This window comes from Carya illinoinensis, chromosome 2, assembly GCF_018687715.1.
Source record: "Carya illinoinensis cultivar Pawnee chromosome 2, C.illinoinensisPawnee_v1, whole genome shotgun sequence".
In the NCBI taxonomy this organism is placed as follows: Eukaryota; Viridiplantae; Streptophyta; class Magnoliopsida; order Fagales; family Juglandaceae; genus Carya; species Carya illinoinensis.
This window is the reverse complement of record NC_056753.1, coordinates 16,309,980-16,322,525: the sequence shown is the minus strand read 5'-3', so window position 1 is coordinate 16,322,525 and position 12,546 is coordinate 16,309,980. Positions and strand designations below refer to the sequence as shown.

The following is a 12,546-nucleotide window of genomic DNA, read 5'->3' as shown; positions in this document are numbered from 1 at the left end:
TTTCCCCAGCAACTAGTATTAGAGCTCCAAGATTTGGGGTTCGAGTTGAAAGAGAACAATGGCTGGAGAAGAAGTGAATGATGGAAATGAGAAGTTCAATGGCACAGATTTTGAATATTGGAGGATGCAGATCGAAGATTATCTCTACAAGAAGAAGCTCCATCTTCATTAGAAGGGTCAAAAGCCATACAACATGCATAATGCTGATTGGAACTTGTTAGATCGACAAGTCTTAAGGGTTATACGGCTCACCCTATCAAGAACAAGTGGCACATAAAGTTGCTTAGGAAAGAACCATAACATATCTCATGACGGCTTTGACTGGTATGTATGAAAACCATCGATGAATAACAAGATGCACCTAATACATAAATTGTTTAATCTAAGAATGGGCCCAACATCTTATTGAGTTTAATACTATCACCAACCAATTGTCGTCAATTGATATTGAGTTTGATGATGAGACTAGGGCATTGATCCTATTAGCGTCATTGCCGAATAGTTGGGAGGTTATGAGAATGGTTGTGAGTAGTTATGCTGGTAAGATGAAGTTGAAGTATGACAACATCCGAAATCTGATCCTTGCTGAGGATGTACGCAGAAGAGCTTGTGCTGAGATCTCAGGCTCGAATTCTACCCTGAACACTGATATTGGGGGTAGGGGATATGATAGCTTAAGGTCCAAGAACAGAAGCAAGAGCAAGTCAAGGTCTAGGTAGCAAATGACTTGTTGGAATTGTAGAAAGACAGGCCACATCAAAAGAGACTGTCGAAATTAGAAGAAAGATGAAGATGACTCTATGGACATAGTGATTGAAGAAATACAAGATGCTCTATTTCTTCTAGTGCATAGTCCAGTTGATAATTGGGTGTTGGATTTAGTGACTTCGTTCCATACTGTTTCACATTGAGAGATCATACATAACTATGTTGTTGGTAATTTTGGTAAAATGTACACGGTTGCTGGAGATGCACTGGATGCAGTGGGAGTGGGAGATGTGTGCATCATACTCCCAAATAGCAATGTGTGGACTTTGTATTAAGTCAGACACGTTCCAGAGCTAAAGAAAAACCCGATCTCTATGGGGACAACTTGACGAAATGGTCATTCAGTAGCATTTTCAGGAGGAGAGTGGAAAGTCACAAAGGGCAAGTTGGTATTGGCACGTGGTAAGACAATTGATACTTTGTATTTAACATCAAGGTCTAGTAATGTGCAAGGAAATATAGAGTTGCATCAAAGAAAGTTTGGTCACGTGAATGTAAGGATAGGGAAGCAAAAGAGAGTCAGTTTTGCAGTTCATCATGTATTCAGCATGGGGAAATCTTCTAAAACCACGATGTGAAGTAGAGGTGTGAGAGATAGGGATAGAGCGTCTAGTGAACCAAGCTCATCTACACCTATATTTGTTGCTTCCAAGGGAGCCAAGACGACCAGACCTATACAAAGGTATTCACCTACCTTGAATTATATCATGATGACTGAAGGTGGTGAAGCACAAAATTATAGAAAAATCTTGTGAGATGAGAGATTAAGTAAGTGGGAGTTAGGCTTTAGTTGACAAGAAGCTGACTGGATTTCTAGGGAGGAAGTAGAAACTGCACAAGAGATGGGAAAGTCGACTGAAGACGGTTAAGGTTGGCAATAGGAGGTGGGGTCAATCGCCTATATCAGAGAATGATAAGTTCTCTTATATGTGCCTCTCTTATGTGTGCCAGGTCGATACAAGACTAGAATTCCTAGTGTAATGGGAGTTGTGAGTTGCCCTACAAATGTGTTGAGTGAGGGCAGTGATGTGATGAATTGAAGTCATGCGACTTCAGTTGGGCTTCTTGCTTGAAGATGGGTGCTGTGAGTTGTAGAGGTGATTTGGTGTGTATTGGAAACAGTAGCAGATGGCATGTGGTGAACCAGTCTCCAATTAGGAGATTGCTGGGTTATGTGGAGCCTGGTTGTGAGCTAAGAAAACATCAAGCTTAGAGTTTGCTCGACTCTCACTCAACATGGCGCTTGAGCAAACTCCAGCAGAGAGTTCGCTCAAGTAGCTCTCGACATTAGGCTCAAGTGAAGCTCAACTCGAGAGTTCGCTTGAGGTGCACTTGATGATTGGCTTGAGCGAACATCAGACAAAGAGTTCACTCAAGACTCACTCGATAGGTTACTTGAGTTAGTCTTGAAATTTTTACAATATGAAAAAGTAGAGGATTAAGTAGCCTGAGTTTGTATTATCCTTATTTATGATTAGTCCAAATGAATTTCTTTGATATGAGAGGAATTGTTCTTCAATGTGACTAGCTTAATAGACTACTTTTCTCCTAGTGAGAGTATGGTTATAATTGATTTAGAATTAATATCTTATATGATATAAATTTGCGCAAAAATTAAGTTAGAAATTAATAATTAAGCATTGTGGCCTAAGAGATGATTAGGAAGCTTAGCGATATTTTGATCTTATGATGTGCTAATTATTTTTGTTCTGAGTAATGCTATACATCACACCACCATCTTATTTGCATCCTACTATATATGATGTGGTGTATTTATCACCATTTGATGATAAAGAAGCATGCAATAAATGATCATTCAATGGTAGTAAATGGTGTGAACCACAATCGATTCGCTTTGAGACCCAACAACAATATTGGAAAAACAAACCCAAGAAAGCCAAACTCAAGTCTATGATGGAGAATCTAGAACCGATGAGAACTCGTTTCAAGAACCTAGATTATATTAAAATGTAAACCTATTGAAGAACCTATTTCAAGAACCCGGATTACAACGAGGAACGCCACAAATGTTGTGATTTACCTTTGATAAGTTCAAAAGTTTAATTAAGAACAAAAGGAGTAAACTCAACTCACCAATAAAATTCAATAATATCTAACCTCCTCAAATGAGGCCACAAGTGGTTTAAATAAACAATCTCCAAAACCCTAAATGAATAGTGCTGAGAGCACTGTAGCGTGAACAGTGTCTCGCTGCAGTAACTTATAAAACCATAGTTCAAATAATATAGTACTTTCCAAATAAGCCATTGGCCAAAATACAAGACCTTTCCAAAAATCTTAGTTCATAAGAAATAAGACATATGTGGGCTGGACATATCCCAAGTCCAATTATCGTAGATTAATTCCTATGACTAATAAAATAAGTCATTTTAATGAAATAAATAAGTTAATGGCTTTCAATAACAATAGGTCCAAGTCGTGTCTTCCATAACGTATCACATGGATGAAAACTGGATCTCCTCCTCTCAAGCCCATCTTGAATGTTAGGCTCTTACTAAACACGTCTCAAGTGGATTTCACCCATCCTTGCATAACTTCCTTGATCTTCCTAGCTCTTGATATTGTAATTGCTCTATCTGAAACTTGCAAAGCATCTTTACAACTTGGTCCACCTTGTGGCCCATCAGTAAATATGTCACATCTTATTTAGTGGGATATAAGTAGGATGATAATATGTTGTATAAAATTTTCCTTTTGTTCTTACTTATATTGACGTGGAGATTTGTTAAATATGTGTGCAATTAAATGAGCATAGAATAGTAACTTTGACATAACTGAGAAGGAAGCCTAGAGATTGTGTATGCGAATAAAAATTATTACGAGTATTAGATAGTCTTAGACCATCACTATCATAAAAATCTTTGAAAGGTCTAGAATAAAATAGTGCACCCCTTTATGGTACTAGCACCGGTAATCTTACTTAGTTTTTTTTTTTTTTTTTTTTTTTTTCCCTTCTTGGCAAGAACAAATAGGTTCTTGCATATATGCAAACTTTTGAGCACTAATTGAGAGTAATGTAATACCAAGCACATTGAAGGTTTGTATAATAACTGGAGCAAAAGTCTGAATAATTAGATATGACTTAATTAAGCTTAAAGATCTTGCTCGTGGTTGCACTAATGCAAGGTAAGTTTTAGGCTAACATTATTTCTTGCAAAGTTTTTTTTTCTCTTATATTGTGAATTGAAGAATAAGAAAAGATTAAGTAAGCGAGAAATAAGGATATATGCTAGTTAGCTGCTATAATGTCACATACTGCATTTGTTGCACATAGTAATGTTTTCTTTTAGTGCTTTTAAAGCTATATTAGTGAAGTCCAAACCTAAATTGATCTATGACACATTGGAAATGGTGGTGTTAGTAAAATTCTCAAGAGTTGTAGAAGTTAGATGGTCACTAATTGACTCGATGAAATTATTTCTTGGGTGGAGAGATGATATGCTAAAATGTGAATGTGAAACTTGAGAAATTGAAGTTTTGCTAATGAGATCCCTCTCATTTATTTAGAAGAGTCAACGAGAAAAGGCAATATGAACATTTTCTATGTTAAAGTTTCGATAAATGAACACTAAGGACATGAAATAAGAAATCATATCTCATCATATAACTACGATTGCTAAGATTTTTTTAATCAGAAGGAAAATATATTTTTTAGATAAAATATTTTCTAAATCGCAATTATATGAAGAATATGATGAGAGCAAAGTATGGCACAAACTAGTTGTACATCACACTTGAGCTAATGTAATATGGGTTTGCAGCCTTAATCTAGCATGTTGTCCTTAGATTAAGTTCAATCACCTTTTAGTAAGGCTAGGTGATTATTTTTATACAAATATGAATTCAATTAAGATAAAAGATTTAAATTTGAATATGTTTAGTTGAGACAAGAAAATCACTCATATTTTCGGCGATGGTTGGATATTGTGGATTTTATCAATACTTGTTTTTATGGAAAGAACGTTTGAGTGATATTAATCTTTCAGTTTTTTTTTTTTTTTTGTAACTTTGTAAAAGATTGCTGAAAATAGTAGGAGTAATTCAACAACTAGTGTGAGTATACCTTTGAGTGATGGTGTACTACTGGTGATAGTGACTCCCAATATTTATTAGAATATAAAGATCCTCATAAGTAGTACCATAGCTATATATATTAGTATTCTCTCATTGTTTAGAGACTAAAAGAGAATATTTGTAATATGTGCCTCGCTAAAGGTATTGAATTCACACGGTAGGAGTCTTAACATAGAACTTTAGATTTACTTCACTTATTTGATCCAACCTGGGGTTATTGATTTGATTGATAAATAAAAAGTGAAGTTGATAGAGCCATAGATCCATCTTTTGGCACTACTTGAGTTGCATTTGATAACCATTGATCACATATTTGTTCGAGCTTTTCTTGAAGGGGTTAAATAGTTGATTCTCATAGGAGAATTAGATGGTTAACTTTTGTGATATTTAAGAGTGGAGTACTTTGAGCGCATGATTTCTACTTGTACTATTTTGGTACAAAAAGTGAATGAATGTTGTTGGTGCTGTTTTCATGCAGCCTAAACCAACCATCTATTCAAAGATACTCAATGTACCTAGTCGTTACTATTAACAACTTATTTAATAATATGAGTTCTTTGAACACTATTGAAAATCCTAGAAAAGTGTCTTCCTATGAGAGTTAATGCAAATGACGATTTGTTTGTCTTAGATTATTAATTGTTGCCTAATGAGTGGCTTTCCATACTACGAGGTAGTGTACATGGATTTGTGAAAAGTAAGTCAGATTTCATATCTTGTGAGACTGTTGACAATTTCTAAGAGTTCTTGTTCAAAATCCAAAGAAATTTATGAGATGGTGAATCTCAAATAATCTATTTTTGCCTGTACTATTTAGTGTTTCCATTATGATATTCTCATGGGAGTTAAAAATTGAGATTTCTTTAGAGGGTAAATATGGTTTATTTGATTAAGTTTGTGACGCAATTTGAAAAGTCATTAAAGGTAATGGCTAGACTATTGTGATTGTTCTTGGGGGCGAAGGCCTTAATCACGTTACCCTTAGTAAAAATAAAGGTTGGTTATCTCACATGTTGTTGCTAAGTATAAGAGATTCATATGAAACTTTAAAGTTGCAAATTAAGTTTGTTTAAATAATACTTGTGGTTATCTTGTAGATTCTTAAAAGTCACAGTTGGACTTGCTGGTTAGAATTTAAAGTTTATATTGTGAGTTTGACCCTAAGTGAGTTTCGCGATAAATCGCTAACTTCATGGCTGCGTAAAGACTTTTCACATATAAAAGTAGTCTCTTGGTAGGCACATATTTCTTTGAAAGGTTATTGCATATGAGATTGAGCATGGAGAGAAATTGTCCTAAAACACCACTTGAGAGTTATGATTTAATTATTTGTAGTTGACCGTGTGATTTCTCTCTCTCATGGTATTGCTTGTCATGCACATAATACTAATGTGTTCCATGATCATGTCCCGTGGCTGAAAGTATTTTTTTAAGCACACACATTTATCATAAATTTGAGAGTTATGGTGAAAAATGTATGTTGACAGGTTTAGATTGACTCACTCACACGAGCAATCACTTTTGGCGCTTAGGTAGTAAGTAGAGATAAGACATTGTATCCCTTGATGCTAGTGTAGCATATAGAGATGGTTGACATAAATATATGTTGCTTTAACTGAGCTAAGATGAGATCTTTGTTATTTTTGTTTAGACCATACATGGGAAGCCCACAATTGAAGTATCTTGTGGTTCAGCCAGATGCGAGATCCTCTTAGACGCTTCGGATAACGAGTAAATGAAGGAACTCAAGTTAGGTGCTAAGATAACGACTAAACTAAGATCTATACAGTGTATTGAAATTAGATATACACTCTTTCTTTTCTTTTTTAAAGAGAACTCTACCGTAGCATGTATTTCATATTACATATGCTTTTGTGACCAACAATAGAGATGAGTGAATAAATCCCTACTCCTCACTATGAGTCTTATAGGTCATAGTTGTAGGTACATCATGTTTTATGGAGATTGAGTATTGCTCTAAATCATTCTGACTCAAAAGGGATTATAGATGCTTAGTTTGATGTGACCAAATGAGTCAAAGCATAATGAGACACTTTTAGGGATGCTGCTATGCTGGTCTTCTCTCATAGAGATTTGGTAAAATGCTCCCGTTTTTCTTTTACTGGTGTGCTCGGTGGTTGCATAACCTATTTGTCAATATGAACAAAATTGAATACATATTAAGAGATGTAGACCTTGGGGTCTTGCCCACTATATGCAAGTGGGAAATGTAATAAAGAGGCACCCATAGTAGGCACCCCTTCCTCTTCATATGCCCATAGGTTATAAAGTGACTTAATGCCACTTCATGAGACATTACACTTAGAGGGCTCCCCTCATTGGATAAGGTACTTGCACCACAAACATAATATCTCTCTTAGTGTGTTGGTTATCTCTAGTATTGACATTTAAGTTTTATAATATGTGAGTGTTGCTCTAATCTTACCACATAGCACACTCTACCATCGACAAAAATGATTTTGGATGAACAATAACAATTGATGAAAATCCATGAAACAACCGGACTAGATCAACAATTTTCCACATGAGGTAATATCAGTTCCGCTGTACTCTAATTTCTAACAGTGTATGTTGTGAGTTATCCTTGAAATAGGACCTAAATCATGTTGTGTTTAGGCAGGTTCAGTTATCATTATCCAAGAAAAATAAGGGAGGCCTTAGATGTTCCAATGGCTAAGATTTAGAAACATTTTGTTGATCTTCAAGGTTTGAGAGCTTTCCACGGGGAGTTCGAGGAGAGAGTGTGTAGAATGGGGGGTTGGGGAAGAGCAGGGGTTGGAATAGTGTCAAAGAGAGGTTGGAATAGAGTGGGAGAGTAAAGAGTAAGATGAGATTTGGATAGTGAGATGAGATGAGATGATTTTAGGTGAAAGTTAAAAGTTGAATAAAATATTGTTAGAATATTATTTTTTAAGATTATTATTGTTTTGAGATTTGAAAAAGTTGAATTATTTATTATATTTTATGTGAAAATTTGAAAAAGGTGTATCGATAAAATGAGTTAAAACAATCTTTGTATCCAAATCCAGTATAAGGGAATGCAAGAAGCTGCTGAGCTCACATTGAGCAAGACACTATAAAAAGTAGGAGATACTACAAGAGAATAGAGACGCCTATCAAACGCACAAGACCAGAGTAATTCTTAGATAGTTTAGCATGCGGGCATCATTATTCTCATTCTATCACAATATATCATATCATTAAAAGCTATCATATATACAATTTTAATGATACGACACCCATATAATAGAGCTAAAGTATCACTTCATCAATACTCCATACTTTCAGGAATTGGCTTTGTAATATTAGTATCTTCTCCCTACTTGGCCTGAAATACTTACTGTTTTTCAGGCCGAGTAGGTCTTCTTGTAGGGGGTTCGGGAGGATGTGCCCCATGAAACTGGGGGTCCAGGGGAGGATTCCCCTGAAATCTGTACATGTAAACAAGTCTTTATTTTTTAATACTTTCCAAAACACAGAATCAGGATTTGACCAATAAAAACATCTTAATTTCTTATTAATACGTTCTAAAATACAAGTCTGTTCTCTAGAAAGAAAAAATTTTATTTATTTAATTTTTAACATTAATCCTACATTTATTTTGTGTAATGAAAATAAGTTTAAAATCACTATCTTTTCATTTTTAATTAAAGGATTTTGAATTGCAAACTAGCAACAGCTTCCTAATTGCACATGGCATGTTGCCCGACAAATAAAAATCTCCAATGTGAAAGTGCATAAACATGGCATGTTTTCTCAATGACTTTAGCATTATAGTTTTATAAGATTTTCAGTGTTGATCTTATTTATTTATTTTTAATCTTATTTATCACGTTCCTGAAAAGCACAAAATCCATATTTCCGACATTCAACAACAAGTATGAATTATAACGCTAAGTAGCATCATACCCTGCATAGCTTGACATATTCACACAAGCATACAGTAGCAAGTGAGACATGCAACGGATAAAATGTGATATGCAGTAATGTCAGGCTATGAAACTATGGTTCTCCAAAGAGACAACTGCCATATTCAAGATGATAATTATCCCCAAAACTTCATGTGAATGATTTTTGAAAAAATTATTATTGTTTTGCTAAAAACTTCAGAACAAAAGAAAGTCATATACTGAGTAAGATACTGATACCCTAATCATATTCTGGCCAAGACGAGTTGCTACATGCTTCCTCTAAATGTCAAACAAAGTTATCACGGATTTGATCCTCTTACGTGAAGCATCCCAATATCAAGTTTGTTGCTTGCATGGATCTTACAAGATATCTGGGGAACATTACTACCCTCAGTAGAGTTCTGTTACTCTTCCATCTGGAACAACGTTAGTGGCTGAGCTTTCTATATTTCAGAGCAGCTTCCCACTTTTAACCTCAACAAGCAATCATAAGTCTTATCCATTTCCTTGTCAGAGAATCAATCTATGAGAAGTGGCAGATGATAGGCATATAGCACATAAATTTGGTCAACAAAATTCAATTGATTGAGGAATGACTGCATTATTAAAAACTGCAATGTTCAATCGGGTACCACATGAAAACAGGGATTTGCTCTCAAATCGTACTGCCAATTTTGAACAATAACTGGAGAAGTATTTGCTCACGTTGGGCTTGAATAATTTTAAACTCCCAACAATTCATTGGTGCTGAATGCATTGTCAGAACTCAACACGGTTCATGTATAGGGTCATCTGAATCATAGTCAGAAAACAACTTACAGTCTGACTCCTCTTCAGAACTACGCTGAGTATCATCCATTTCATCAACATAAACATCATCTGATCGATCCTGTTCTATGCCAGCACCTGCACTTCTCTTGTAAAACCCTCTGCTCCTCTCCAGCAGCCCTGTCCTCATCATGCTACCAAATCTTTCCCTGATTTCTACAAGAGGGTGCCTATGCAAGAGTTGCTGATGGTCATAGGCTTCCCTTAAAACTACAGTCTGAGTGTCATTCTTCTTAGAGATGTAAAATATACCAGGATGGCGCTCAAACACTTTAGTGAACTTCTGAGGCAGAGCCAGTGGCTTTCGGAGGTTGCTCACATTCTTACGCTCAGTTTTCTTCTCTATGGTTAGGTGAAGAAGCTCATGAAAGACTCCAACAATCCTCTTCTCAGAGACATCTGTGCGGGAATCCAGAAGGGAGGCATCGGAATACGGAGAAGTATAAGGGAGCCTTTGCCACTCTTTCAACCACTCCATGGATTTCCTTCTTAACCCAAAACCCCTTGTAAATCCAATTGGAAATTCTAAGCAGCCATTTTTAACATCGTTTTCATTCTGTTGAAGAGCAGCATTTTTTTGCAATTGTGAGACAGCAAGATCATTATCCCAGGATAAAAGCTTCAAGCCATCACGCTTGTCAGGGAGGGTGACCAAAGAGAAAAATCTGCAGTGATGTGGAATCAAGGAATAATGGTAATCATTCGGCAAACCCAAGTCCCATTTCAGCTGGTCAATAGTTTGCAAAGGCAGGGTCCGGTCTCTGGTAAGCATGAGCAGTTTGCAGAGCCTATTGACAAGATCCACTTGATTCTTCTCAATAATATTGAGCTCTTCTTGGTGGAGTTTTACTGCTTCATGAGTCAAGCCAAAACAAGGGACATGAGTGCCTCCACCATCAAGACTATGAGACTCCTGAAAAACAGTAGGGTATCTCCTAATAAAGGTGGAGAGCTTAAGATCATGGGCTAGACCAAGCTGTCCGCGATAGCGAGAGAGGTGGTATATGGGAACACAAGAATGGGGCGAAGAAGAGATCATGGAAACAAGAATGCAAGCTGCTCTGAGATCCCTTTCACCAGACACAACAGCATCAAGTGCTCTATCTTTCACCCATTTCAGTTTTACATTCACCAAACCACATCTCTGCTGGTAATTAAATCCTTGCTGGCATCCAAAAGAGAAAACCTGACCCTCCAGCCCAACCCAAAAACATCCAGTGCACCATTTTCTCCTAATGATATTAAGAACCATGGATTGCCTTCACTGTAGCATAGACTAGTTTCACTATGATTAACTGGAAAGGAAAAAGATGCTAAAAAATGGAGCACCCAGGATTTGTTCAACCGAACCGGGCGACCATTAAATAGACAACCGAGTCGATTCAAATGACACAGCCACAGGCCCACAGGCTGTATATATGCAGATAATTCGAATTCTTAGGAACAGAAAACTTCAGAAATTCAGACTTCTGAACCACATAAACCATACATAGGCAGTAATTTGAGGAGGAGGAGGAGAAGCAAACAATCTGAATCGGCAATAGAGAAAAATGGTAGCATCAACTAAACCCCAAATTCATTCAAGAAAGCAAGAAATTTATACATAAAGCTATACATTTCTGCATATAATTCACCAGTAATAGAGGCAAAATCAAATCGCCAAGAGAGAGAGACAGCGGAAGCAATTACAGTCGAGGATTGGGGCGTGCGTAGTCGTATTGGAAGCTATCAGGGTTGAGTTTCTCTGCCCCTTTCGTTGAAGATGTGATGGGTTCATGGACAATGCATTGAATTGGGGGAGTGGCAGATTGGTACAAGAATTCTACAGGGAACTTGTGTTTCGGCCAGCGACTGTGATGATTCAGATGTCCGTCTTTTGAAGGAATAGAACCCGACGGAAACACAAGTTCTTTGTTTCCGTGACGTGGTTTTAAACACTGGCCACACCGACCAGCGTGTACGGTGACTTGGTTTTAAACAAATAAAACGTCTTTTTTTTTTTTTGATATTTTTTCAGAACTCAAATTAGGATTATTCATTCGGACTGAATTTTTTTTCTCGGCCTAGTCTGGAACCCGGATGAATTTTGATATCCGGGTTCCGGTTATGGGTTTCAGCCCGGATTAAATCCGGGCCGTACCCGCATCATAACAACTTGGATCTACATGGTTCGAGTACAATTTTGACACCCGGGTTATATAAAAATAAAAACCCTAGGCCCCGAACAGTCCTCCCCCTCCCCTGCATAGACTCTCTCTCTCTCTCTCTCTCTAGGAACTTCAAGCTGCAGAGAAACTCTTGACCCATCTCATCGTGACCCCATTGTCGTCATCTCGTTCATTGCCAAATCGCCATCATCTGTCTCTCTCTCTTACTCTAGTGTTGAAATCCTAGCTTGTGCCACTCTACCTCTGCCGATCGAAGATCTATTCTTCGTGATCGTCTTCTTCTACTTTTCACTTCGTTTGGCTAGATTTGCTATTTTATTTCAAAGATTTTTTTTATTTTTTTTATTTTTTTATTTTTTATTTTTTATTTTTGTTGCCAAATTTGTAAGAGGGTCCCAAACCAGTGGATGTTGGTGGCTATTGGGAAGATCTAACAACTTTGGGTGCTCTCCAGTGAGGTTCCTAACAGTCTGGGTATGTTTTCTGAAACCCTAGCCTCCTCTGTTTTCTCTGTAAAGGGTCGACTTCAGTTGAAACTCTTAACTGTATATTTTAGTGTTATATATGTTTAATATTTTTATACTTTGAAATGGTTGCTAGATCTGCTCTTTTATTTATTTATTTAAACATGGGTTTTTTTTTAATTTTTAATTTTTATTATTTGGGCCTGTTTTGTTTTGTGTTGCCTATTGATTTTGGTGAGACATTTTTTTTATGATACTTATGTGTAGATTCAAGGGTTCAACGATTTTTGT

The 12,546-nt window shown here is 36.6% G+C and overlaps 1 protein-coding gene across 2 annotated transcripts; it reads right to left on the bottom strand.

Annotated features, from left to right (window-relative positions):
- Nucleotides 1-7,933: 7,933 nt before the first annotated feature.
- On the bottom strand, nucleotides 7,934-11,545 carry LOC122300193 (protein WHAT'S THIS FACTOR 9, mitochondrial). 2 transcript variants are annotated; one of them, XR_006239946.1, is made up of 3 exons: nucleotides 11,034-11,545; nucleotides 9,033-10,987; nucleotides 7,934-8,315 (listed from the first exon to the last, which is right to left on the bottom strand). XR_006239946.1 is itself a non-coding variant. In XM_043110682.1 (2 exons), exon 2 carries the CDS (start codon nucleotides 10,873-10,875, stop codon nucleotides 9,562-9,564), a length of 1,314 nt encoding a protein of 437 aa, XP_042966616.1. In that variant the 5' UTR covers nucleotides 10,876-10,987; nucleotides 11,034-11,545; the 3' UTR covers nucleotides 8,917-9,561. The 2 variants fall into 2 exon arrangements, 1 of the variants encoding a protein (XP_042966616.1); XM_043110682.1 differs by lacking the exon at nucleotides 7,934-8,315 and having other exon boundaries at nucleotides 8,917-10,987.
- Between the last annotated feature and the right edge of the window lie 1,001 nt (nucleotides 11,546-12,546).

What these genes read in the sequence shown, in the direction of transcription:
- LOC122300193 (XM_043110682.1), bottom strand. Translation starts at nt 10,875, where the DNA reads ATGGTTCTTAATATCATTAGGAGAAAATGGTGCACTGGATGTTTTTGG.